General features: G+C 36.0%; 4 protein-coding genes across 4 annotated transcripts in view; 2 read left to right on the top strand and 2 right to left on the bottom strand.

The window, feature by feature from the left end:
* LOC119189174 (DDB1- and CUL4-associated factor 10-like) overlaps nucleotides 1–9,558 on the top strand; it is a 13,532-nt gene extending 3,974 nt beyond the window's left edge. The window contains 11 exon segments of the mRNA XM_037438198.1: nucleotides 377–490; nucleotides 857–1,226; nucleotides 2,418–2,573; nucleotides 2,918–2,977; nucleotides 3,234–3,370; nucleotides 3,372–3,452; nucleotides 4,914–5,052; nucleotides 5,854–5,936; nucleotides 7,228–7,350; nucleotides 8,747–8,906; nucleotides 9,227–9,558. Coding sequence (XP_037294095.1) covers nucleotides 377–490; nucleotides 857–1,226; nucleotides 2,418–2,573; nucleotides 2,918–2,977; nucleotides 3,234–3,370; nucleotides 3,372–3,452; nucleotides 4,914–5,052; nucleotides 5,854–5,936; nucleotides 7,228–7,350; nucleotides 8,747–8,906; nucleotides 9,227–9,502 — 1,699 coding nt within the window. The 3' untranslated portion in view covers nucleotides 9,503–9,558.
* Nucleotides 9,559–9,945: 387 nt separating this feature from the next.
* LOC115448338 (electron transfer flavoprotein subunit beta) lies at nucleotides 9,946–13,200 on the bottom strand. Its single transcript, XM_030175744.2, has 6 exons — nucleotides 12,999–13,200; nucleotides 12,210–12,368; nucleotides 11,858–12,016; nucleotides 11,517–11,597; nucleotides 10,536–10,676; nucleotides 9,946–10,207 (listed from the first exon to the last, which is right to left on the bottom strand). Exons 1-6 carry the CDS (start codon nucleotides 13,047–13,049, stop codon nucleotides 10,037–10,039), a joined length of 762 nt encoding a protein of 253 aa, XP_030031604.2. The 5' UTR covers nucleotides 13,050–13,200; the 3' UTR covers nucleotides 9,946–10,036.
* A 1,124-nt stretch (nucleotides 13,201–14,324) lies between these two features.
* LOC115448343 (splicing factor 3B subunit 2) lies at nucleotides 14,325–21,635 on the bottom strand. Its single transcript, XM_030175748.2, is given in 14 exon segments — nucleotides 14,325–14,612; nucleotides 14,833–15,041; nucleotides 15,336–15,442; nucleotides 15,712–15,883; nucleotides 16,025–16,100; nucleotides 16,286–16,489; nucleotides 16,992–17,142; nucleotides 18,312–18,514; nucleotides 18,641–18,850; nucleotides 19,114–19,306; nucleotides 19,707–19,870; nucleotides 20,364–20,420; nucleotides 20,422–20,498; nucleotides 20,809–21,635. Coding segments are annotated over 14 exon segments (2,565 nt in total). The 5' UTR covers nucleotides 21,482–21,635; the 3' UTR covers nucleotides 14,325–14,543.
* Nucleotides 21,636–22,553: 918 nt separating this feature from the next.
* LOC115448342 (ubiquitin-conjugating enzyme E2 J1-like) lies at nucleotides 22,554–24,947 on the top strand. Its single transcript, XM_030175747.2, has one exon. The coding sequence runs from the start codon at nucleotides 22,715–22,717 to the stop codon at nucleotides 23,474–23,476; it is 762 nt and encodes a 253-aa protein (XP_030031607.2). The 5' UTR covers nucleotides 22,554–22,714; the 3' UTR covers nucleotides 23,477–24,947.
* Nucleotides 24,948–25,499: the final 552 nt, after the last annotated feature.

Below are 25,499 nucleotides of genomic sequence, written 5' to 3'. Positions count from 1 at the left end.
TGACGCGTCGTTTCTATACATTTTGTATAAAGAGGCGCGGAAGAAACATATGTCCGCGCCCGTCCGCGTCTTACGTCTTTTCTGCGTCCAGCGCATAAGATGACGCGGGCGATGTGCGGGTGCGGGGTGTCTCCTCCCTCGCATCTCCAGATTATATACCGATTGCCATGTCGACCTGTCGCATACATTAATATTTCATTCCTGTTATTTGCTTCCATGGTAAATAATGGAGTTGTTATCGTGATTTTTTAATTAGATGGCAATGGCGCCCTACGTATAATGATTTAGGGGTTTTGGAACTGAAAAGATTTTGACGCAAAAGCTTCTAGAAACACTTGTATTAAATAAAATATAACTGCATATTATGCTATTTCAGGACAATGTTGGTGGCAGCTTGTGAGAAGAAATCAATACAGATATTTGATCCTCTGACTCATCAGAAGATTCAATCTGTCAATGATGCACATTCAGATTGTGTTAATTGTGTTAAGTAAGTATCAATGCATTTTGTAAAAATAAAATATTTTATCATAGTTCAAGTAAGTAAGTAAGCAGAATTGTACACCATGTCATCGAAAATAAGCAAACATAGACCCCCTCTTTTTGGTGGTTGCGATAATACTACAACGAACCTAAATACCTATTTTACAATACTCTGTTTAATCCATAAAAATCAATTATGTAATCTTATAATTTTTATACAGGGAACATGTAAGAAAAAAATTTAAACTAAAATATACTACTGTAACTCTTTGATCTGTCAATGAATACGAGTATTAATTAATATATTAGTCAAATATTTCCCTTGAAATACATAAACATCTTATTTAAGTGACTATAAGCTAATCTTCCACAGATTCCTGGACGCCCGAATGTTCGCGACATGCTCGGACGACACAACAATAGCGTTGTGGGATGTGCGCAACTTAAAGAAGAAAATACGCACACTGCTTGGCCACTCCAAATGGGTGAAGAACATTGAGTTCTCAGTAAAAGACAAATTGCTGGTGACTTCCGGATTGGACGGCAGCATATACACGTGGGACATAAACTCGTATACCGAATACAATCTGGTGTATCAGAAGGTGTTTCACACGTCGAGCCTGATGAGGTGCAGGCTGTCACCCGACGCGCGGCAAATGGTGATGTGTACCACCGGCGGCTTGCTCATCATCATTCACGACCTGAACCTGTCCACGTTAGCTCAAGATTTACACGGATTTAAGGTAAAGGTTGAAGCTGCTTCTTTCGTGCCTGAGTTGTTATGTATTGTAGTCATGTTGGTTTAATTATGAACATGTTTAAGCATGGGCGTAGCTAGATTCATTTTCTAGGGAAGGAAATTGTCCTAGACGAAATAAAATAACTTGTGTGTAGATTATGGTCGTTTTAAAAATTATAATAATAGTAGGTTGTCTCAAAATCTTGTGGATGGGCTCTAGGGGGGACGTACTGCGCCTATATGTTTAATGTGAATTTTATAACTTAATTATTACATTTCCCACCACTGTCGGCATTTTGACACTCACTAAGAATCATTCGAGTCATGCCAAGACTCTGTGCAGTTTAGTTTAGTATAATTTGCTATCTCTAGCCTACAAAATAATAACTTGAGACTAAAGGTCACTGGGATTACGCATTATCATCTGAGGTGTAAAGTTGCTAAGAAAAATAAATATTTATTATTCCATCTGTCCTCATTCCACTTAATGTGGATCAGGTCAACACCCTTTTCAAGTATATCGCAAAAGCGAATACGGCTTAGTTTGGACGAGCTGTTGTTTCCTCGCGTTGTACATATTTGGATGGGTCCAATCATGGGCGACTTGTGTTACAAACATCCCACTGATGTCTGATCTAAAATCGAACTTATGATCTTCAAGGCAATTTACACCATCAGTAGACGAAGATGGCGACTGTAGGAAATTAAATGACACATTTCATTGGAATATATTTAAAAGTTCAATACAGCACTCTGTATACTGTCAGAAAAAAATATATGAATACTCTTTAAATGCAACACAGTTATCTATAATTATTTTCTAGTAACTTGTTAATAGCACCAATCATTAGTAATAGTAGTCCATAGTGGATCTTATCAAATTGCCTGAATGTAGACCATCTAAGATAAAAATAATCATAATAGCTTTTTGTGTATTTTCCAAGTTGTTACATAATGTAAAATCCCATTTATATTATCAGACAAAAAGTTTAGTTTTCCTAAAGATTTATAATGTGGTATGTAGCAGCAAGCTAAGGAAACTAAGTGTAAAGCCTTTACCTTAAAGAGATAATAAGGAAAACCAAAACAAACCTGTGATATTGTCAAGAAATCTGAAATCCGAAGCAGTTATCAGATTCTCCTGTATTTAATCTTACAGCTCAATTATTATAACTATTGTTGTTATTTTTTGCAGCCAAATCTATACAGGCTGATGCAAATGAGTCAACAAATGATACCAATAGCAGCTATGTACGACCATCTGTTTGATAGCAGTAGGAAGGAGAATCGAGTGGAATTTGTCGCTGACTTCCCCGAGGACAATGACGCTGAGGTGGTCAGCGCGCTCCAGGTGCGTGATTTCCATTTTTTGTAGGTTCAAATGTTCATAAATAACAATGCAGGCCGGCATTATTGTGTCGACTGGCGAAAGATAATTATCTTTCGTCATCCGACACTGCTGGACTCCGCTCCACTTATCATCAGGTGCAATGGGGTTACCTTGTTGTGCCCATGGCCCCATATAAATAAAAGTAAAATAGAATAAAAATAATCACTTAACTCTGTATGGAACTGAACTGCCCTAGTCATTCATTTGCTCACTAATTTCAATGCTTACTTAATATGATAAATAATTATTTATTGCTAATTATATCAATAGGCTTTACGTTAAATAAGATGCATTATTTTTTTCAGATTCACCCACAAGGATGGAGCGCTTTGAGTAGGAATATTAGTCATGATGATAGGTCCGAGGTAAAAACATTTACATAATGTCCATAACAGCTATGCCAAAGCATTTCTATTTCAGTATAATAGTCTGATTAAAATAAGTTATAATGATAACTCAATGTGGAATACTTTAAACGAATCATAATATTGCAATTTAATATGATCTCTATTTTATTTAAAAGCAGAGAAACCATTACTAATTCAGGCAGACAGTAATGGTTTCTCCGTGTCAAAAGTGTTGAATTTGAAAAAGTTCATAATATGTTGCACATGTGTACAGTGGACGTGCATACACGACATCCAGCCGCTGGAGTCGGAGCGCGGCGTGGCGCGCGACTCGTGCCGCGCTCCGCCGCGCTGCGCCCCGTCCCCCGCGCCTGCGCACGCGCCCGCGTCTCCGCCGCGCCGCGCGCGCCCGCACCTGCCTGCCAGCGCGTGCGCGCCTCCGCCCGCTAGCGCGCACGCACTCGCGCTCGCAGCTACTCGACGGGATATCACCGTGAGTCCATTTATAATCAAAGACCCGGAGCGTTTCATGCCATTAGTAAGTGAACTTTTCTAATTTATTGTAAATTGCATTTTGCTTGTCAACAGTTGTGTTGGTTACATGTTTAATAATGCAATGCCTATGTAATTTTATTCTGGATTGACTGTGTCGTGGTCAAAGAACCTGATATTTTAAAAATTTTGTATAGTCTCGTGTTCAGTAGCGTGCCAATTAAATATTATTAAATTTGTATGATGATATCGGGGGTTTACTGCGAAAATCTGCTAAACTAAATTTTTTGCAAAAATTGTTAAATACATGAAAAATGTTGTATTGGTAAAACCGGCTAAGTGCTACGCTCAATGTTTTACAAAATATTATAGTAACAACAGTTAAATACAACTAATTGCTATATATATATATATATATATACTTGATTGCTTAAATATCATAAACGACGTTATAAATGATTTCCAAAATAAATGGTCCATTTAAAAGAGAATCAAGGTTCATAACCTCTTTTTCGTTTTAAAAGGGCGAACAATTTTTTTTAATACATCTTGAGTAAATAAAATATAAAAATTTAATCGTATTTAGCACAAGCATTCTGTTACTATCGCTAATAAATTTGTGTACACATTATTTTTAATATAAATCGTATGAAACATAAATAATGTCGAATCAAGCGCATTTTAGCAATATACGTGTAAAAGCGACTGACTGTCTGACCTTACTCATGAATTTCCTGATTTTATACATTTCTATCTATACTATTATATCAAAAAGAAGAATTTGTTTGTTTCAACGCGCTAATCGCAGGAACTACCTGTCCGAACTGAAAAATTATTGTAGTGTTCGGTATCTCATTTATCGAAGAAGGCTATACATATATCATCACGCTACAATCAATATGAGTGGAGCAGTAATAAAAAAAAAATAAAAATGGGTAACATTTATTACTTATGAGAGGTTGCGTGCGCTGCGTAAACGGTTAAAGTTATACAATAATCATGAATTGTTCCTCTTAAAAAATTCTAAAAAATATATTATAAAACAAAGACTCCAGCCACATCTGTCCACCTGTCTGGACGCGATAAACTCAAAAACTACCTAATGGATTTCGATAAAATTTGGTATGCAGAGAGTTTGAGACCCTGGAAAGGACATAGGCTACTTTCTATCCCGGAAAAATATACAGCGTGACTTTAATAACGGAAAACTTTATTCCGGAAAAACTTAAACACGCAGAGCTACGGCTAAAGTCATACACATTAAGTAATATTACACAAAATAATGTTTATTATATATCCTAACTTGTGACTATTAAAGTAATTGAGGCCTTCCGTAATTAAAGCATTTTTATTGGGTTTAAAGTTGTAAATGTAATAACTCAAAACTGCTACACTGCATTTAGCAGGTTTTCGCAGTAAACCCTCGGTATCGTGATTGTGTTGTGTGTGTGTGTGTGTGCAGGGCGTCCCGCTCGCGAGCCGAGTCGGAGCCCGAGCCGGAGCCGGGCCCGAGCTCGGCGGCGTCGTCGGTGCCGGCGGAGGAACAACTCGCCGCGCCCGCCCCCGCGCCCGCCGCACCGCCCGCCGCACGACTCGTCGCGGTAAGCTCGTATAAACTCACCTTTATTACCGAACAGTTAAAGTAAACCAATTGGCATTGCGTACCGTTCGAAACTATGATATTTTATTATAATAATACGTCAACTTAACTACAATTCATGTACACACAACTAACAATTACTGTACAATAGTTGACCCGACAGACATTGTCCCGTCTTAACAATGAATTTGCAGCGCGCATTCTGTCAATCGCTGACAGTTATTTCAAACAATTGATAATTATATAAAATTAATATTTTCGTTATGTTTTCTTAAATTTTCTAATTTTTCGCGCAATTTTTTGAACTTTTTATTCCATAAGAATCTTCTCCTGACAATAAAAACACAACAAAAAAAATATTTGTGAAATCGGGCCAGCCGTTCACGCGTGATAGCGTGACCAAGGGAAATAGGGATTCATTTTTATATATATAGATTATTTACTTTTTAAGTTTAATAGGCAGATTACCGTTGATTTTGTTCTGTAAATAGTTTGTTTTGTATTTTACTATTCCAATAATATAAGAGTAATGGGTATTATTTTATATTCTATGTACTCCCTTAATACACACATCAGAATGTAATTCAAGTACCTACATAATTTGGTATTATAAATAAAAATGTATGTACTATAAATATATTAAATAAATGAATGGTTATGCAGAAGCGCAACTAAGTGTAAATGCCCTTTGCGAGCTTACACGTGCGTCCTGTGCTTTGAATACACCTTGTATATTATATTTTATTTCTAATGCGTCCTATGTTTTGAATTCACCCTGTATATTATATTTTGTTTCTTTTAGAGCATGTCTAGTATTCAGAACGACGTGTGGGAAGCTTCCATCACGGTCAAGCAGAATAGAATGCTCCAAGAATTTTACAGCAGGTGAGAAAACTAATATATTTTGTTGTTTATCTGGAATAAATAAATTTAAAGTTGTTTGTCTGTAGTAAAATAATAAATGACGTGTGCTTCATCACATTTAGTTATAAGAGTGCTTACTTACGTTTAAACTTGTATAATGATGTTAATATTAATGATGATGCTTGAATGAATTTGAATGATGTGGGCTTGTAATAAATAAGATTTGCCTATATGATATTGCTCTTCAACTTTCTTTCTCTTCAAAATTTTACACAGGTCGTTTATAATTTGAAATAGCATAATTGCTACTTTTATTGTTATAAAATATATGGAGCCGTGAACAAAAACTAGTAATAAATAATTCGTACCGGGTCTTTTTTATTATATTTATAGCCTCGAAGTGAGTGCCGGTAGTATACATTGCAGCTTGGCCCATTTATCAGACTAAAAAAGTTCCTAATAAATTATGTTAAGTCATGCTCATCTATCTATATCTATATCTTCTATATCTTCTATCTATACTTATAATAAATCTGTAGAGAGGTCAATTCTGTACATGAAATATATTTCCAAAATAACTATCAGGGGGTGATTAGGGATCGATACTGATGCCTAAAATGCAATTAGTAAAATTTTTGTCTGTCTGTCTGTCTGTCTGTATAACCGTTATAGAAACAATAACTACTCGACGGATTTTAACGAAACTTGGTACAATTATTTGTCATACTCCTGTGCTGGTTATAGTATACTTTTCATCACGTTACAATTAATAGGAGCAGAGCAGTGAAGGGAAATGTTGGGAAAACGGGAGAAGTTACTCCATTTTTTAAGCTTCCGTCGCGTGTGCAACCTTAATGGTTAAAGCTACACAGAAATCATGTATGACGGAAATGTTCTCCTTAAAATTATGTAAAAATATCCCACGACAACATATGTCTATCTTTTATGGTTGACTCACAATAACACGTGTAACTTCCGATAGCTTAGCAGTTCGAAGCTTTTTCATTATATTTGTCTACTCTTACGTTTATAACACTCTCAGTCATCCCTAATTAAAAAAGTTAACATTATTAAATATTCCATAAAAAAGAATCATAGAAATCGGTATGGAAACACCAAAGTTATACATGAAATACGCTAATAATAAACCATCATGCGTGAATACTGAATCATGCTATAAGGATTACTTTTGTATATATATAAGGTCGCGAACGCACAGGCAGGCGGCTTGCTTGGCACCTAGAGGCTAGTCTTACCTAAAATAAATTGATCGACTGATGTATTATGTGTGTGTGTGTGTGTGTGAGCGCAGGGGGCAATTGCGGCGGAACTTCAACATGCAGCGGATAACGGGCATCAACACGGGCATCACGCCGCCCGCCGCGCTGCGCCCGCGCCTCACAGGATTCGGCTTCGCCGTCGACCCCGGGGAGAGGTAATCCGACACATAACTAGTCTAACGAAAGGATAGCATCCACTATAATGTTCGAACGAGTTCGTATTGTGAGCCACATCCAGAAATCATTAAACCCATGTCTCTAGTGACGTAGTGGCGCAACGAGAATTCACGAAGCGGTACGAGCGCAGTCCGAATATTCAACAACCCACGTTCAACGTCCCACCGATTTTAAGATCGATTTAGAACTACCTTCATAGTTTTAAATATTGTGATTAATTGTAATTAATGTAGTTTATAGAATTGTACCTATTAATGTTTACGCATATGTATTATAGATATTACACAAACACCTGTACTAGTAGCCTATACATATAAACTTATTTTATTTTGTTTGTATCTCATGTAAGTGAATCCAATTCTTATCTATACTATTATATAAAGCTGAAAAGTTTGTTTGTTTGTTTGTTTGTTTGAACGCGCTAATCTCAGGAACTACCGGTCCAAACTGAAAAATTCTTTTTGCGTTGGATAGCCCTTTGTTCGTGGAGTACTATAGGCTATATATCATCACGCTATACCCAATAGGAGCGGAGCAGTAATGGCTAATCTCAGGAACTACCGATTCGAACTGAAAAATTATTTTTGTGTTGAATAGCCCTTTGTTTGTGGAGTGCTCTGAGTTATATATCATCACGCTATGACCAATAGGAGCGGAGCAGTAATGGCTAATCTCAGGAACTACCAGTTTGAACTGAAAAATTCGTTTTGTGTTGGATAGCCCTTTATTTATGGGGTACTATAGGCTGTATATCATCACGCTATGACCAATAGGAGCGGAGCAGTAATGAAACATGTTGCAAATACGGGGACAATTTATTAGTTTTGAGAGCTTCCGTTGCGTGCGCTGCGTAAACGGTTAAAGTTATGCAACAATGATGTATGACGGGATTGATCCTCTTAAAAAGTTCTATAAAAATATATTATAAAACAAAAGTCCCCCGCTGCATCCGTCTGCCTGAACGTCTTAAACTCAAAACTACCCAACGTATTAAGATGAAATTTGGTATGGAGACAGTTTGAAATCCTGGGAAGAACATAGGCTCCCGGGAAACTACTACTTTTATAATGGAAAACTTTAGCCTGAAAAACTTTACAACGCGGGCGGAGCCGCGAGCATGAGAAGATAATAAAGTTTCTTTAACCGTATAATGTTACCGTTTTACACAACCCTCATGCAAGACGTTAATTAAGTCTTTAGACAAGAACAGATCTCCCCAGTCTCCCCTTTGGTTCCACGGTTAATATTTATGTAACCAACACAACTGAGCTGATCTATGTTTTGATACTAAGCTATTTACATGAGTCAAGTGTTTTGTCTATCGTAAAGTTTTACGAATTTATTTGGTAAATTTCGGCTTATCTTTGTTTTTAGTAGCATGTTGGCGCCGTCCACATCGGGCCACACGTCTCGCGACATCACCACCGAAGACGGTCCCGCGCCCAGGCGATACGCGGATAGGTTCATAAGGCAGAATAAAGAAAGACTGCTCTACTACATAGAGGAGACCAACGAGGGCAAAGGGTTTATCAAAGTTAGTAACTGCTTATTCAAAGGTATTTTTGGTAAAGAGCATCGTTACTGCTTTCACCAAAGGACCCTAGTTAAGATGATGCTTTGCAACTATAGTGTAAGAAGATCCTCAATATACACTACACAACTATCACTTGAGTAAGCGGAAACCTGGAGACGAGCCAGGTGTGGACAAAGGTCGTCGAGATTAAGTATTTGATTATCGTGAGACAAATTATTATTTTAAATTCAGAACTAGATTACACCTATAGTTACACCATTGTCTAGATTCAGGGTTGTTAGTATCTGTCAGGTGCATAAATCTATTTAATGTGTTCACAGGAACTCTGCTATTCAGCGGACGGTCGGCTAGTGTGTTCGCCTTTCGGCCGCGGTATGCGACTCTTGGCATTAAACGAAGACTGCAGCGAACTGCCACACTGCGTCCAGGATCTCAACAGGCCACGGCTGATGGTGGACGTGGGGCAAAGCCTCGGCATTCACCAAGACCTGGTGGTTAGCTCAAGGTTCAGCCCCCGCTACCACATGCTGGTGACAGGCTGCTTAGAGGGCAAGATAGTGTGGTACCAACCGTACAGCGGCGAGGCTCTTTACTAGTTACTTAATAAATTAAATTTACCTCAACACATTTCATAAATCAAATAGATACCAAATTGCATTTTTATTTCCGTCGCCATTTTAGCAGTGTATTATGTAGTATGTACACGTAATCCACTAGGAATATAAATTGTCATTCATCATATCTTCTACTGTTTTAAATTCAAGTAAAGACTACTCTAGTAAATGTGTAACTAAGATTTCGAAAGTATTCTACGAATCATATAATGATAGCCTAATAGAGGACCCATTACTATAGGATGTAGAACTAACATAATAGCCAAACTGTTAAGTTAAACAAGCTCAACACTGCCCGCCGTTAAGAGATGATGAACAGCTTTCTGCTACTGTTATTTTAAAGAACCTAATACTCATAGGAAAAGAATTAGGAAACACAAGCATGTCTATCCTAAGAATGCTGCTAAAATAATCAAAACTACACATTTAAACTCGATTTGATTTAAATTTATTTTAACAATATGCACATTTTACTACCATCATAATTCTGTATACAGTTTGTACAATATTGATGATTCACACGTGTCCTCCCTCCTTGAGTTTGGTGACAAGCGTGTCCACATCAGGCACAATAGATCCGGCCTGCCTCACCGGTGGGTCTTCGACGGACAGCACCTTGATTCTTGGCGCCAGGTCTACTCCTAGATCTTTGGCTGACATCTTCTTCAAAGGCTTCTTCTTAGCTTTCTGACATATTTATATTTTGTAATTAGTAATTAGTTAGTAGAAGACAAATGTATAGTTTTTTGTAATGGTTATGATTGTGAATAAATTTTCTAACTGAAAAAATTCCGCTTTGAATGACCTAACTTGGCAAGTCCAATCCCAAAAATGTACACCATCTGCATTAAAGTAATGTGTGAAATAATTCTCAGTGAAACAACTTGCCACGTTCTTCGTCTATCTTTTTTAGCTTAACGTAATATGTTAACTGGTTCTTCAAGTTCGGTAGCTGTGAAAATCAAACTGATGTTTTGGGAATTTTTATCGTAGTCTACTAATAAATAAACTTTACCATGATGTTGGGTAGTGTGGCGTATCTGGGCTCGTTGAGCCTGAGATCTGCGCTGAGGACGGCCGGTAGTTTCGTCTTGATCACCTCCAGTCCGCCGTCAATCTCACGCGTCACCGTCAAGCCCGCGTCAGTCTTTTCTACCTTATCACGTGATAAACAAGCTATAAGTTAATATTTCGTAATCTAATTATTATCAAAAATGGAATCGATTATGGCACCTGAATCTTATAGCATGTACTGAAACATGAAAACAAAGATAATTTCTATAAAACCACTAAATATCTTACTTTCCTAAATTTATTATATAAATCAGACATCCAGAAGCTCTGATTTACGTTCCATATAATTTATTTATTTATAAGATAATTTTTATAAGTTAGATAACATTAGTATAAAGTGACAAATTAGCTTAGTCAAATTAAATTAAATTAGTCACAATAGAAATATGACAAATAAACAAAATTGGACCCACTTTCAACCAATTTTAAAACATATTATAAAACATTATTAATAGTAATTAAATATAAAATGCTTAAAACTTTTAAAACCATAAATAATCAATATCAATTCAGTTATCAGCTCATTCCACAGCACAGTGTTAGTAACAATGATAAAAAATGAGATTTGAATCTACAGCAGAGGTTATCAGTCCAATGTGGATATAATTTTAAGATAAACACTAGGAATGAATTTAATAAATAGAATTCATATATATATATATATATATTACACTCAATAATTCATTTAAATGACTGCGAAATAGATGGACTGCTAATATAGAAAACTTTCATTATTTTGAAGTATCATGAATATTGAAAGCAGAAAGATGTTAATGGGAGACATAAATGGAATTTAAATATTCCATCACACTATACTCATTATCAAAATAGGATGTCATAAAATAAGGTTATTATTGAATTTCTATACAAATATATAATTATTAAAATTTAGTTTAACTACATATATGTCATTGAATCTTACCTTTGAAGCGAATGTGCCTTGTGGCCAATCTAATAGTGCTGCTGTCATCTGTGCGGTTTGGTTGGAGTCATCATCAATAGCCTAAAACAAATAGTATTTTATTAAGTTGCTAGTCAGAAACGGATTTTGTTCTTATGTGCTTCTTGTTAGAAAATATAAATGAATAACAATGTAATAAATATTACTTTAAAATAAATGTTTTTTTTACATAATTTTTAGTTATTAATATTTCATTTGTTATATAATCTTAGCCCTATTACTATTGTCGAAATAATAATAATAAATAGTATCACAAATCACATGTAACAATAAATTACCATTAAATATTAATAAGAAATTACCTGCTTGCCAACAATAACAATATCAGCTTTCTCATCTTGTGACAGTTTGGCGAGGATTTTAGCTACATGTAGGGGTTGGAGAGTTTCATACTCCTTGCCAGCTACTTCCACATGGATGGCTCGGTCAGCACCCATAGCCAAAGCTGTTCTTAGGGTTTCCTAAAATCATCACATATTCACACATAAAATCTAAAACCCACAAACTAAAAAGAAAGTAATAAATGAAAAGCTATACTCTAGGTTTCATTTATAAATATGCTCATGAAATAAATTGTTTATAAAAAGGTATTGAAATAAGTTTAAAATACTTTCTAAAAAAATGTTCCATTTTTAAAATGTACTGCTTACTTACTTGTGCTTGTGAAGGTCCACAAGACACTGCAATAACTTCACTTGCAATCTTTTTTTCCTTCAACCTGACTGCCTCCTCCACAGCGATCTCATCAAAAGGATTCATGGAGTGCTTCACCCCATCTGTCACCACACCTGACTTGTCTGGCTTCACACGGATCTAAAAATATTAACATTAATAATTGTATTGTTGGATCCAGTCCAAACGGGGAGAATTTTGATCAAATAATTGTTAGTACATTTTCATTATCAACAATTATTATTACTTATATCACATAAAACTTATAACAAAATGATATAACTGTTTAAAAATACATTTTGAATATCCATAATTACGTTGTGGTCATTATTTTTACCTGTAATAGTTATCTAAATCTTATAAAATGGTATGTGAACATATTTTAACAATAAGTGTCTTATCTGCTGCTTTATAAATAATTTTGACATAAATCCAAGAGTAAAATTAAATAGTTGAAGATAAAGGAAAAATAATAAAACACATATAATTGGCAATATCACTATTTTGTTTATGTAATATTAATAATTTAAATACATAATAGGCAAGTATGTGTTCCCATATAACTTCAAGGTGTCTTCGACTGTTGATATTTTGATAAGGACATATTGGTAGAAAATCAAGCGACATTGACCATTTTATTCGCAAGCGCAATGAAAAAAAATATATACAGGTATTTCACTATTTAAAAAAATCTTGTTTTAATGAAATAAAAAACAATAGGAATGCACTTGAAAAATTTAAAAGTAACCTTTGCACTGCAACACAACTTACTTTTACAGCGTAGTCAATAACTCGCTTTACACCGACTAAAACACGGGACATGGTTGATTTTTATATTTATTATGTAATACTTAAAATTAACGTAAAACTAAACTTTAGCAAAATTTAATAAAAACAAATTAACTTTGAGTACGAAGTCCAGAAATTAAAAAAGTAGAATTAGAGATGTGCTGTAACACGTAGATCAACTCGATTAATCGCTAATACGATTAACAATTTCACAGATTAAATAATCGATTATAGTTTTTAACAATCGATGTTGATGCAAAGGAATATCCTGTGAATACAATACAATAAATAATAAAGACAAGCTTAGAAAACCAGTCATGTTAGTCATCATTGCATAGTTGTTTATTGCAATTTTTCAATTTGATATTCTGTCTACTCTCTTTACGATTAGAGTATAGAAATTTCCCTGTGCACAGAGGTGGTGCGCAATATAGAATATAAACGAAGAAAATTATACCAATCGAACAGTGACCCAATTACATAACTGAGGGCTCTAATGCTAAAAAGTAATCATTGGTCAAAGTCCGGGGCAGAACCTCAGTGCAACGCACTGCTTAGCCCCATGGTAACTACGCCCTTGAGACCGACAACTCTATCCGAAAAAAAAATTACTTATAATTAATTTCATCCTTTGGATAGGTATATATAACATAATAATATCAACCCTGTAATATATACTGTCCTAGCGCTGGGCCTCCTCAACTACTAAGAGGGTTTAAGTCTTAGTTCACCACGCTGGTGTAGTGCGGTTGGCAGACATCACATACGATCAAAATTCTTGTAGAGACTTTCTCGGCTACGTAGGTTTCCTCACGATGTTTTCTATAATACATAAAGAATACTCGTAAACCTTGCATATTAGTAGTTAAAATATATTTGGTATTTTATGAGAGGATTCAAATATATTTCATAATCGAGTAGTTCATTATTCGCGGATCGATTTTTATAAAGTCTATCACAAAACACTGTACTTTATTTACACTCAGAACTAAAGAAACGAATAGTAATATAGTATATATATAGTAGAGCGTACTCTGAAATATATGCTGAGGCCAGGGCCATAAAGCTCAATAGCCGCAGAATAAATAAGATATAAATTTACGTAAAATCGAAATTTACCACTAGATAATACAAAGCACAGACAAAAATTAGGCTATATGTTTTTTTTTACTAAATATGCTGTCTCCACAATAATGCTGCCTGTATGTCACTCATTGCTATTTGTGCGTATCAAACAGGAGATTTATTAAAATTTAGAAAAAAAACATGTTTCATCACAACATAATATATTTTAAAATTAAAACATCATTAATTTTATAATATTTATTTCACTTAGATAATGTCACATAGAATGCATTCGAGTTTATCGAAAAGATGTTTATAATATTTACACTGTTATAGGGTGTTTCTTTAACACGAATTATTGTTTCACGTCAATCAATAAACTTGATTGCTTCATAATATAACATATTATGTACCCATAGACTTAATACAATGGTATATAATAAGTATGTATCACTAAAGCTATTAGAACTTGAATTCTTTGTATTTCTTCGCCTGCTTTGAATCTGTTGTTTGTTGTCGCTTTCTCTTGTTCTGCAAAATGAAAAATATTAATGTCTATTAATTTTGACACTTTTTTTAAATTGAAATATTTTGTGAATATTAAAAATTCTTTTTCAATCTCACTAATTTCTTACATTAAATGTAACATCAAACTGCTATTTTCAAAGTTATTTCTTTTTACTGTGTTAGATTTTCAATATTGTTTCATAACTACGTTCAGACCGGTTATAAAGACTGTTATGAGGTGTACCTTCTGCCTGGCGACGTGGTCGGCAAGCATGTCGGAAAGGTCCTCGTGGTCGCGAGGGCGCGCGTCGCGCAGGTGCCGCTCGTAGCGCGCCGCCACCGCCTCGGGCTCCAGCTCCAGTTCCGAAGGGTCCAGCGCCACGTCCACGCCGGCGGGCGCTGCGCTGCCCTCGCTGGGAGCGATACCCGCGCCGCCGCCCACCGCACGCTTGCCTACACAATAACACTTATTACTACTTATTATAGGCTACATGCTAGCTTGTCATACACACATATTCATATTTATTTACACATGTAGGTAAACCAATATCATCTAGAGAAGATTATTATAAAACTAAACTGAGATTTCCTGCAATCAGAATCAAAACCGGGGATATGTTTAAAATGAATATATAAACAGAAAACGTTCAACTTCTGTGACAAAGTCTTGAGGTACATTTAATTTAACACCGTAACTCTATAAAAACAGAATATAGATCGAGGGTCGAATCATAAAGCAATAATGACCTGGATTGGCGGCGCTGATGTCGTATACGTGCGTGGAGGCCATCATGCCCGAGGTAAGCCCCACACGTCGCTCTGGCAACACTTGGTACAGTGCCGGCGTGTCGCCGCTATAACAAATACACGTCAAATATAATAAACACACATTTAAATGATACAGAGCACACAAAAAATAACCACACTTAGTAATTAAACAATAGATGTAATATTATTTTTTCCAATAATAATAAGTTGATTATTGGTTACACTGTTTTCCCTTGCAAGTTTTGCAAACCAACGCCTTTGACACCGAGCGATGAAGCTCAGCGTGTCTTTGGCCACACTAATCTTTCTTCAACCCTCAATCAATATAGGAAGATAATTTATGCACACAACATACCCCTCGAGATCGGTGTCGAGTTTCTTCTTCCTGAGCTCGATGGTGTCCGGTGTCTCGACGCCGGGCGGCACGGAGCTGACGCCGAGCGGCGTGACGAGCCCCTCGCCTGGGGTGGCGACGCCGGCCGCCATCTCCTGGTCCGTGCCCTTCTCGCCCTCATCGCCTGATTCCTCTGTTATAAAAATGCCAAATTAAGTATTGTATATATACATAATATAGTCCATGCCGAAATTTATCGAACTTATAAAGAATGTTGTGTTATTGTAATAAAAGTATTAATAAGTTTAATATAGACATTAGAAGTGTTTATTACCTTCTTCAGATTCTTCTTCTGATTCAGATTCCAATTCACCCCACATTGTTCTGTCAATGTCTTGATCTTCAATGTCCTGAGAACGAAACATTATCTAATGTTACGGAACTATAACACTTTATATAAAAATAAATAGAATTATTTATCTATCAACATATTGACAATTTCAATCTGTCTCAAGGTTGTTGAGTATTTAACTCAATTACTCATGTTTCGACCTATCTATAGAAAAAATAATATTGTGGTAGACAATATACTCACATCCTGTCCACTACTCTGATGCCCAAACACATCACCGTACAACGGCTTGCCCATCTCGTCCACGGGCGGTTTGCCCCACCCGCCGGCGTGGTAGCCAAACGCGCAACCCTCGGGGATAGGCGCGTTCAGTCCAGGAATCTTCAGATTCGGGTACGACGGCGGGGGACCGTACCGCTGCTGCGCGATCAACCATGGCGGTGGTACCTATGATAACAAGATTTATGTAAAAATATTGTTAGAAAATCTAGTTGTAGCTTGTTAAATACAATAATAGTATTTATAGTATGAATAACAGGTTTACATTAGTAAAATCTCTTCAATATTTTTATAAGACGTAAAACAAAATACAATCAAACATTTATACAGAGCATCACAAGTTTTTCCCTTTACTGGGGCAGGCGAGAACACTCACATTTCGCAAGCTATTTTCAATGCTATGTAATTGTTATTTAACGATCGGAACTCCAGTCTTGAAGGCTGATAAACCACGAATACCAAGCCAAGAGGAACCCAATATCACTTTGCCCGACCCGAGATTCGAATCCGAGACCTAATCGCGATAGTCGTACCGCGTACGCACATTGCATATTGCCTAATAATGTGGTACATAACCTTCTTATGTCGAATACGAGCCTAAACGAACACGGCCGAGCGGGCAGATACGTTTACATTTTCGACAATTTTAATAAAAATATAATCTACTTACTTTATGTGAGCCTGGTCCTACGGGCATGCCGAGCGCCGTCCTCAACTCCTCGGAGAGATCGCCAGGCTTCTTCTCGCGTAGTCGCGTCTCGAACTCTTTGCCCTCATAGTACAGGTCGCCGTGGATCGTCATGCGAGGCTTAGTCTGCCATCTATATGCACATTACGTAATACCATATTTTAGAAAACATAGGTTCAGTGGACAAGTCATCGGTGTTTGTAAATTAAATTTAGGGGAATCCTGATGGCGAACTTTTCTATATTCTGACAATCTACAATCATGTCATTAAATAAGTCAAATTAATCAACAAAAATCTCAAATTTTCAATAGGCTCGTTTTTAAGAGGTCTATCCAAATATATATAAATCCTGGTTAGTATTTCTGTACAATAAAAAACTATTTTTGGACACATCCTTTACTCTTTAATTAATTTCGTGTTTACACTCAGCCGGCCGTTTACCTGCGATACTATTAAGGATGTAGCAAAGCTGATAAACAAAAATCAAAATTGATCTACTGGTAAAGACAATACTCACCACGCCAGAAATGTCCTGATGTCAAAACCTTGAAGTCCTCCGAGCTTGAACCTAGCATAGTCTGGCAAAGATCATAGGAAAGTCCGAAAAAAAATAATATAACTTCTGAACATTCTTACAAAAGTTCTTATAAGACAATAGTAAATTGCATTTTAAAATAATTATGATCTTTGTCGGACTGAACATAAAGCCAGTGGTCACACTGGAAACAATGTCGTCATAATATGGGATTTTATGACTACACATTGAATCAATTATTAAACAATTGTACACATAAACATATATTTTTTTGAAATTCATAGAAATAAGGTATTGTTGTTTCTTTTGTGTTGTTAGAGGCTTTGGGTGACATTTTCGCCATGTCAGTCCTATCCTACGCTAAACATTATCTTCTTATCCTAAATTACTAATAAAAATAAATATTACTATAGCAGCTTCAGATAGGGCTTCCAACAAAATATCCTAGTAGGCCCCAACATCTAACAAATTCATATTAAAACTATTATTCAAAGCCTCTCTCATAATCTTTGTCCTGACACATTCTACCAATAAGTGTTGTACATTGTCCATGATACCGCAATCTGTGCAGTTGGTCTATAGTGCTTGATTTTAGACATACTTTTACAAATTGATTTCCCTGTGTATAAAATATTAATGTAACCCCAATAGGTCACTAATACACTTTAGATAGTACCCAGATGTATTACTAATGTAAAGTGGATGGTTCTTCAAGACTTAACCTGTGAATGGTTTCAGACATCATATTTTTATATGTAATACTCACTTGAAGAAAGCATCATGAAGTTTCTGATAATCAATATCAATCTTGCCCAGCTTAGGCCTGGTGCGCTCGCGCATCTTGGCCTTAAGTGTTTTCGTCTCTTCCTTGTCCTGAAGGGATGCTCGCATCTCCATGATGCCAGTCTTCTTGATGAAGTCCGGCAAGTCAAACGGTGGCTTCTCTATACCACGCTTGCCTTGCAGATACTGTTGAGATAAAATGTATTAGCTTATGCTGACATACTAAATCAATTCCCCACCACGCGGCAGTATGATGAACTTATTTACTGTCTAAGTTAAGTTTACGGCTAAGTTATCATATCCTCAACTGACCTTCCTTTTGTAGCACCAGTGTCTGGGCACCTGTACGGTGTTCCGGTGCGCCTTGAGCTGCACGAGTAGGCGTGGGTCACGAGCAGTCACGTCGTACATTTCCACCACGTCCGGCCGCGACACCAGCTGCTTCAGCTCTGCTACAGACAGCCGCGACAACTTCTTCAGCTTGCGCTTCGATAGGCGCTCCTTCTCGTCTGCTGCATTTTTCTGTCATAAATCAAATTATGGTATACCTTTATTATATGAATAGTAAGATCATATTTGTTATTATTATATGATCTATCGAGACCTTTCTTTTAAAGGTGCATAAATATTTTCACATCTCATTTATTATGCTATAATCATAGTGTTATTGTTATGCTTTTTTTTGTACAAGACTTATAAACAATTATGCTGCTTATTGCTCTCTTGTTGAAGCTAACAATCAAATTTAAAAGACTATTATCATAATTCATAATAAAGAACATTACCTCAGCAGCCTCCTCATCAGCAGCAAACTGATCTTGCACCTTCTCCTGTGGCTTGGAAGGTTTGGGTGCATCCTTACCCTCTTCTTTAATGGCGTCGTCTTTCTTCTCAGTGATTTTAAATGCTTCAAGGATTCGATGGAACTGCCTGTACATTGGTTCTAGCTCGTGGAACTGGATGCTTTCTTGTACATACCTAATCAGAGATTTAACATCAATAATTTTAAAATGAAATTTGATTGCTTCTAAAGGCTAATTTTGTCAATTGGAGTCAGTTATTCAAGGCACACACAAACTCTTGCAAACTACTTTTTGGTTCTGAAATGGTAAAACATGTCAAAGCGGCCAGGAAACATGTTCACAGAATTGAAATATTATGTAGCAATTTATTTATTTGGCATTGTTCAAAGTATTTTTTGTCACAAAATGACAATTAAAATGTTGTGTATTATATTTTGTGGACAAATACTAAGTTAATACATGTTTGGTTGCAAGTAATCATTATTGTAACATTATTTGAATACTAAATCTATTATACATCATAAAATAGCTCATAAAATAATCTTAATATTACAAGCTATAGACTGTTTGCTTACTCAATGTCAACCTCCTTCTTGTTTTCCTTGTCACTTGACTTGCCACTCTCATCCTGACTGGAGGTTTGGTCTTCTTTTTTCTTGGCTTCATCTTTGCGCTTCTGTTTGGCTTCTCTCTTCTTCTTTTTCTTTCTTTTGTTCTTATGTGATTTGCTCATTTGAGTCTGTGTAATGAGGATGGAATAATAATCATTAAATAATTAAATATAAATGTTGACATTGTTTATTTGGTAAAAATCAGAATATAAATAAACCAAAAACATATATGTCGGAGTAAAACTATTTACAAGGTTATTTTTTTACATGATCGGTAAAGTTTCACCAGTCTATTTTTATTTATTCAGACAGTTATTCAATTATTGAAACACTTCTTTACTTCACTAACAATTTACTGCATAGTAAGACTAGCAGAATACACAATGTGCTTGATTCAAGCATCCAAACAAGACTGCTGAAGACTTCTACAAGACTGGTACAAGACTCAGCTCGTCGTTCGGCCGGTACTTATTTGGACAGCCGTCAACCTCCCTCCTTTTCTAATACTTCCTCGATGTTATGATAGATGGCGCCAGTATCGCTCCGGAAATTCACCAATTCATCGAATAATGAGGTGCTGTGGTGACATACAAAATAGCTTAAAAATTCAGCTATAAATACCTCTTGTTTTGAGATGACTGGTGGTTTTGGAGCTGTGGGAACATTTTCATCATCAGCAATCCCCTTCATCTTCCTCCACATCATACTCTCTGCTAATCACAGGTGCAGGTGGCACCTCTGGTTCCTTATCAGCTTCTGCAAACAAACAGTAAACTAATTAATTTGAACAGGGCTCTAATGCCAGCATAACCATGAGCAAAAGCTATTTATGTAGAAATTGAAGATAAATGTGAAGAGTATAGTAAGCGATATATTCTGACATTAATATTGATGAGAGAAGATATAAATGATTTAGTAAATAATACTAAATCAAACCAGTTATAATATTCTTATTGTCTAACAGTTCTTAGTCAATTAGTAACTAGTCTTAGTAAGAATGTTGATATGTAAATTTTAATGGTTTTGATTGGATTATTATGTGTAAATTTGTGAAAATAAAATTTACCTTTTTCTTTTTCCTCATTATCGCCCAGGGCAGCCTGCCTCTGATCCTTGTAGGCAAGAGCTTCTTCAAGAGCCTTTGGCAACACCACACCACCCACAGGTGCAGCCTTGTTCTTGAACTCTTCAGGAGTGTCAATCTTCATGGTCAACAGTGAGGGTAATGATGGACCCTGGATAGAGCTTGAGTCTTCACCCTCAGCCTCTTCCTCATCATCGTCATTCTCTTCCCAACCTGGTGGACCATCAGGGGTCGGTCTTCCCCAACCCGGAGGACCTTGTCCTTCCCAAGGTCCCAGTGGCGGGCCCATACCAGGAGGACCCATATCCATATTTTGATTATTGAAACTACTCTTCCCACGCATCATGTTCGGTGGCATGCGAGGAGGACCCATTCCAGGCGGTCCCATCGGTGGACCCATGCCCATGCCAGGCGGCCCCATTCCCGGCGGACCCATGCCCGGTGGCCCCATACCCATCATCCCCGGAGGAGGCCCCATCCCCGGAGGTATGTTTGGGGGTCCGGTGGCTGTACTTACAGGCGGCATTGTACCTGGTGGGCCCATTGGTGGCCCCATGGAGCCTGGTGGAGGCGGCATAGGAGGGAAGCTTGGCATCCCCGGCGGACCTATCGATCCATTATTACTAGGAGGTCCTGTACCCGGGGGACCATCCATTTTGTTACACTAAAACTTGCAGTCACTTTTAATTGTATTAGTTTCGTCAAAAACAAAACGGTTGTATTACGTTTTAAAAGGCAATGCATAAATACAGAAATTACACGCTAGGTTATTTGTTTGATGATGGATGTCAAATGTCACTTGTCAGCACGACGAACCGCGTACCCAATGTTGCCATAATTTTTTTATAGAACCCGCAAAACATACTACTGAAAACGCCGAGTGATGGCCCATACCAACACATAGTTCCTATAATATTAAGCAATAAAAACAGAGAGCACAAAACTGCCCAGAGCAGCTCCACAGAACTCATCTATATTGGACGCATGCATTAGTTTTCTTAAAACTTGCCAATTACGTAGTTGGTAGTTCTAGAACTAGACTTGTATTAAGTGCCTATACCCACGATGGTAGAGGTGACCTAAATTATTTTATAACCAGCATAAATGTTAGATCGCACAACGATTATTTTGAGTGCGGTTATAAAAAATGGTTTTGTTAATTTTGTTTATATTCGTAGTAGTTCTACTCATTCCCGAGATACAGTTAGCAAGTTTGGGAGTCATGGGATGCAAAATAAAATGTACTAAATTTATATAATTGTGGGAATATACATTTATTTATTAAATTGTTTCGTTATTTTTGGCGACCTCATACTATTATTTTTTTACAAAACCCGTAAGATTTCTCATTAGTTTTTTTGTTTTATTCCCATTAGCTGCTTGTAATCCACTAACAAAAATTACTAAAAGGGAGCTTTAACCCCCAACTTTAGTGGTAAATCTATTACGTTAGCAACACTCCGAATATCACGTTCTTTTTTAATGTAATATGTGACCGCGGCATATTACAATATACAGCTAATTTAGTGTTCCTGTGCAATTTTACGTTATTATTTTTAAAATATTTATTTATGTGGAAAGTTATGGATACATATTTCATTACAAGACTTGAAAAAAAGTAAAATATTTTTTATAACGATGGATTGTGTCGTAATTTTTTTTAATCATTACCACAATACAGCAGTATAAATCGATACAACTCTAATCGGTATGTTTTTATAGCAAAAATTATTGACACTCTTATTCTTTTTGACAGCTGTTCGTATACAAAAAGGAATTGTTATCAAATTTTTATGTGATTACATCGATAACTTGCGTGGACTTTTGCTGTTAATTGCGTCATAAACACAATCACTGTAACAACAAAAGTGTTTGGATTTTCTAGAAAATGGCTGAGATAAGTGAAAAATATAACACTAAATGTCCTGGTGTCAAACGTTTAATGCGAGAAGCCTTGGAGTTGGCCGAGGCCACGGAAGAATATTGTGCAAGACCTCTGGAGGATAATCTGTTCGAATGGCATTTCACTGTACAGGGCCCGAAAGGCACTGACTTTGAGGGCGGTATATACCATGGTAGGATATTGCTACCGAAGGAGTATCCTATGCATCCACCGCACATCATACTATTAACACCAAACGGTAGATTTGAAGTTAACAAAAAAATTTGCCTGTCCATATCTGGCCATCATCCAGAAACATGGCAACCCTCATGGTCCATCAGAACAGCTCTGTTGGCATTAATAGCTTTTATGCCCACACCAGCTGAAGGAACAATCGGTTCGCTCGACTATACTCCGGCAGAGCGTAAGTCGTTAGCGAAGAAATCAGTAAACTGGTCATGCCCCCACTGTGGGGAAATAAAAACATTACTGTCTTCTACTGCTGCAAAACCAATTACCGAAGAGGAGAAGACAGTTCTAAATCAAATAGCTTTCAAAGGAGAAGACGAGCAGGCTCCAAAACCACAGCCCCAGCCAGAGGAGGCCCCACAAGAGGCCGAGCCACAAGTGCTGGAATCATCAGAGCCCATCACGGGATTCCTGGATCAGTTAACGGAGATATTAGTGGCTCTTCTTGTAGGTGCAATATGTATCTTTGTATACAGGCGTTGGAATGCATACTACGCAGCAGCAGAGGCTGAGCTGTAATTGTAAATTATATGTAATTTAGGGCCTAAGAATAATTTTTATTTTTTGTCCATAAGTGTTGTTACATTAAAACTTTGCAAGACCAGTTGTTATAACATCTATTCTACACAACATTGTGTTCATTTAATCAGAGATTATTGTTAGAGATTTTGGTTATAACAACATATAATTTGTAATGTGCCTTGGATACAATATTTATGATTAAGGCAAAGTAAATCCTCATAGAGGTTGACATTCAAAATTATGGTCTATATTATAGTGTTGATAACATTGTTTTTTGTGTATGTCCAGTCACATTATTTATTGCATAAATTTTTATCCATTCATTTATTTGAAATTGCTTTTTACTAATATTATCATAGGTTAAAATAAATGAAGGCATTGAAGGTATATACAAATAATATTCCCCTAAATTTTAATATTTTATTGAAATGGTACTTGCCAAAGAATGGTTTGTGATTGTTTAGGACATTACATTTACTGATACTAATTCAAAAAATATATAACCTTCAAGATTTACTTGGTAGATTTCATTAAAATATGAATTAATGTAGTCTGATTCATTAGTTATGACTGGAATTTGTATTGGTGCCAGTATATTATCAATGACAGTGGAATAGTTTAATTATAATAGCTTTAAAGTCTTTAGTATATGTATTACTATTTCACATCAATAACAAACACAATTACTTTTGGTGGCATGTCACTTTCAGTGTTATTTTTCTTGTTTTTTAAAGCTTTATAAATAGTTCATAATATGTATAGTATAAATTTGAAATTGTGGCATTCATTTGTTATACATTTTAGTATTAATTAATTGTATTCTTTTGAAAATGTGATATGCATACATCCTTATATATAGTGCAAACAAATATTGGTATAAAAGCTGCATTATTTCACTTTTTTATTGGAGATAGATATTGACTTGGTAAACCAAGATTGTGCCATTGAGGTAGGTCTCTGATTTAAACCATTTGCTGCCTATACACTAACAGAAGTATGTCTGATGCTACATCAGACCATTGTAACTAACAGTACTAGCTTATTGTATTAATGTTTTGGCAAAAATTACCATCTTACAGCCAAACTAAAGATCTAAAAAAGATAATAATTGATTTATTTGTAATCTCTCACTTTTTTTAGAGTGTTTTTTTTTTGTTATTGAAAAGCAGCATCCTTTTGACCATTGTTTTCACTTAGTATTGACTTTTTTTTTTTCAAGGTATTTCTTTTTATAACTTATGAAGGTAACATTCCAACAACTTAGCTGTATCATATTATACAATTTGGGTTGAATATAAAAATGCATAAAATTAAATTTTAATTGATTGTGAAATAAAATTCTATAGTTAAGGTTTACTTGTGAATTTTACAATTTTACTTCATATTCATATACTAAGTATTGCTTTATGAAATTTATTCAATTACATTGTATTCCAAACTAAATAAAGTTTGTAAATTCAGTAAAAAATGGAATTTATTTGAAAACTTCTTGAGATTAACAGTTCTACTATTATGGTAGAATTTCGAAGGAGTAGATAGAAATGCAATAATGACCAGTGTACTTTTAACCGCTAAATTTATTAATGATCCCTATTGCTCTTTTTCGATCGATCGCAAAAGCGGACCTATCAGCGTATCAGTGATATTAAGATTGGTTTATCCTCGGGATGGAATCGAAGATTTTATTTTTATCAGCTGCTCATATGCTTTAAACTTTAAAACCGGGCTGCCTGCAAACATAATTATAATAAACATGGAAACCTGACCCCATTGAAAAGCTTGTAATGGGCAGGTGGTTATAGATTTTACAGTATCCAAATCTTGCCGCACGGAGTAACCGCTATCGGAATATTGATATCAAAAATACAGTTATTATAAGCATTCTTATGAATAATATAAGGCCATATGTAACCAGTGTGTCTTGAATTATCATGGGAACCCAGTCAGGCATACTAGGCATTGTGATGTAATTGTTTAAGTTTACATTTTTAGTTCAATTTAATTTTAAAAATTTGCATTG

The sequence above is a fragment of the Manduca sexta genome, chromosome 13 (assembly GCF_014839805.1).
Source record: "Manduca sexta isolate Smith_Timp_Sample1 chromosome 13, JHU_Msex_v1.0, whole genome shotgun sequence".
Lineage (NCBI taxonomy): Eukaryota > Metazoa > Arthropoda > Insecta > Lepidoptera > Sphingidae > Manduca > Manduca sexta.
This window is presented reverse-complemented; position numbering and strand designations above follow the sequence as displayed.